Genomic DNA, 2,683 nt, shown 5'->3' on the forward strand with positions numbered 1-2,683 from the left:
AGAATAGTACACTAATGGATAGGGCACGCTGATAGAATAGTACACTAATGGATAGGGCACGCTGATAGAATAGTACACTAATGGATAGAACACGCTTATAAAATAGTACACTAATGGATAGGACACGCTGATAGAATAGTACACTAATGGATAGAACACACTTATAGAATAGTAAACTAATGGATAGGGCACGCTGATAGAATAGTACACTAATGGGATAGAGCACGCTGATAGAATAGTACACTAATGGATAGGACACGCTGATAGAATAGTACCTAATGGATAGGACACGCTAACAGAATAGTACACTAATGGATAGGGCACGCTGATAGAAGAGTACACTAATGGATAGTACACGCTGATAAAAGAGTACACTAATGGATAGTACACGCTGATAGAAGAGTACACTAATGGATAGTACACGCTGATAGAAGAGTACACTAATGGATAGTACACGCTGATAGAATAGTACACTAATGGATAGGACACGCTGATAGAATATCTAGAAAGTAAGCACAGCTCACAGCGTAATCCTTATACATAATATTAATAATCCTTATACATAATATTAATAATCTTTATCAACGAAAGTCAAGTTATTTAAACCTGACGTACCTCACGTGCACGATGTAAATATTTCAAACTTATTTTAATGCTTTTCAAACTTCTGAAAAAAAGGATTACCTTTTCGATTTTTTTTTATTTTACTGGAGTCAAAACGCAGCTTTCAGTTAACAAAATAAAAACACTACATTTTGAAACATGGTGTTTCGAAGTATTAGAAACAGATCCCGACGATCAAAATTCCTGACAAACAAGGACCATTTTTATGAAACATTGATCATAACGTCTTATCTATCTCACTACAGCTGTGGTTACTTCCTTTTATCATACAAGAGTACTTAGTTTAATTAATAAACACTACCACAGTCCAGTAGTGATCAGTACTACAAAGTAGAGATCAAGAGAGGCCTCACGGGCCAAATAGGTGTTTTAATTGGTTCGTCATCAAGGAACCATCGTTCTGGATCAACTGTTGCTGGTGCGCTAATAACTAACTATTGTAATTGGAATAATGGAAACATCAATTATAGACTGATTTGTACCGGTTTCAGTTTCAGAAGACACAGATACCGACTTATCTTAATATTGTCAATTCCAAGTCAACAGAAATGTTACAAGTTATAAATGTGAACACGTACAAGTGTGTCTTCGATTAGCTATGAATACTCACACGTGTGTCTCCGATTACTTGTGAACACTTACACGTGTGTCTCCGATTAAGTATGAACACTTACTTGCACGTGTGTTTCCGATTAGCTACGAATACTCACAGCTGTATCTCCGGTTAACTGTGAACACTTACACATGTGTGTCCGGATAACTGATTATTTTATAGATATAAACTTATGTTGAATATAAACGTCCCAGAAAAGAACTAGTTTCGTAACATAAGGAAATATACTCCGTTCATTAACAATGTGTTCTAGTTGTTTTAAACCTACTCGAGTAACTGAACACTTGCTTATTACAAGCAGTCTCTCTATCTAAAGAACTGTTTACTGGCTTCATAGCTTAAACAACGATAACCTGTACTAGAAAACATTCGATTTGCACATAATTCTATAGGATAAGGGGCCATAATTTAACTGTATATTTGGATAAGTCTAATCAAATTTTCTGTTGTTTTTACAACAAAGTAGCTTTGTTATCTTTTAGCTAACTTTGGAATCAGTTGAGTTTCTTCAAACATGTTCTCTGATCAAGATAGCAAAGGACTTAAGAACGTGTAGATTAACGTTACTTGTTGTTTTCTCTTTCAATTTGTAGGCAGATTTTGCGGCAGAGGACAAGCTCCAGATAAACTTATGACGTCAGGCTATCGTATGCTGATCACCTACATGATGTCAACCAATCAAAATAAACATAAAGGTTTCACAGCACAGTTTGAAGGTAAATAAAATAATAACTATTATTCTTTCACTTGACTGTTTTAATCATACTGAAGTCGATATAGAGAGTATTACGATCTACAAGCTTTCAGATTGGGAATTAATAGATGGCATTGCAGTCTACAGGCTTTCAGATTGGAAATTGATAGATGGCATAATTGTCTGAAAGAGTTGGGTTCAGATGGACAGATATCATAAAACTACAAATTGTTCTTTAGTTTTATGATCTAAAAGCGTTCGTTGAGCTTGAAATCGATAGACGACAGTATGGTATTTTCAGATGACTTACTTTCGCACAAGTATCAGATAAATTCGCTTATAACAGCAGGATTAGATAGGAGTAGTTTGTGTTTTCAAACTTGACTGACTTTTGAATCAAGCACAATCTATCATAAAATAAAGATAAAACTCGGAAGACATGACCACAGTCTATTATCGGCTAGGTATTATCTGTGTAGTCCCACACCCTTCTCTTTTTCAGAATTGATTAATGCACAACTAAAACATGATTATCTCAAACATCGTCTCTACTTCAAAATCTCCTGATACATCTAAACCGGCCTGGCATGACCAAGTGGTTAGGACGCTCGACTCACAATCTGAGGGTCGCCGGTTCGAATCCCTGTCCCACCAAAATGCTCGACCTTTCAGCCGTGGGGGCGTTATAAAGTAACGGTCAATCCCACTATTCGTTGGTAAAAGAGTAGCCCAAGAGTTTGGCAGTGGGTGGT

The 2,683-nt window shown here is 36.2% G+C and overlaps 1 protein-coding gene across 1 annotated transcript in view; it reads left to right on the forward strand.

Moving 5' to 3' along the window:
* The window catches only part of LOC106468570 (tolloid-like protein 1), a gene marked incomplete at its 5' end in the record, with an annotated part of 19,206 nt that overhangs the window by 4,891 nt on the left and 11,632 nt on the right, over positions 1-2,683 (forward strand). The window contains one exon of the mRNA XM_013929005.2: positions 1,831-1,953. Within this exon, the coding sequence (XP_013784459.2) occupies positions 1,831-1,953 (123 nt within the window). The remainder of the gene's footprint in view (positions 1-1,830; positions 1,954-2,683) is intronic.

This window comes from Limulus polyphemus, unplaced genomic scaffold, assembly GCF_000517525.1.
Source record: "Limulus polyphemus unplaced genomic scaffold, Limulus_polyphemus-2.1.2 Scaffold3057, whole genome shotgun sequence".
NCBI classification, from domain to species: domain Eukaryota; kingdom Metazoa; phylum Arthropoda; class Merostomata; order Xiphosura; family Limulidae; genus Limulus; species Limulus polyphemus.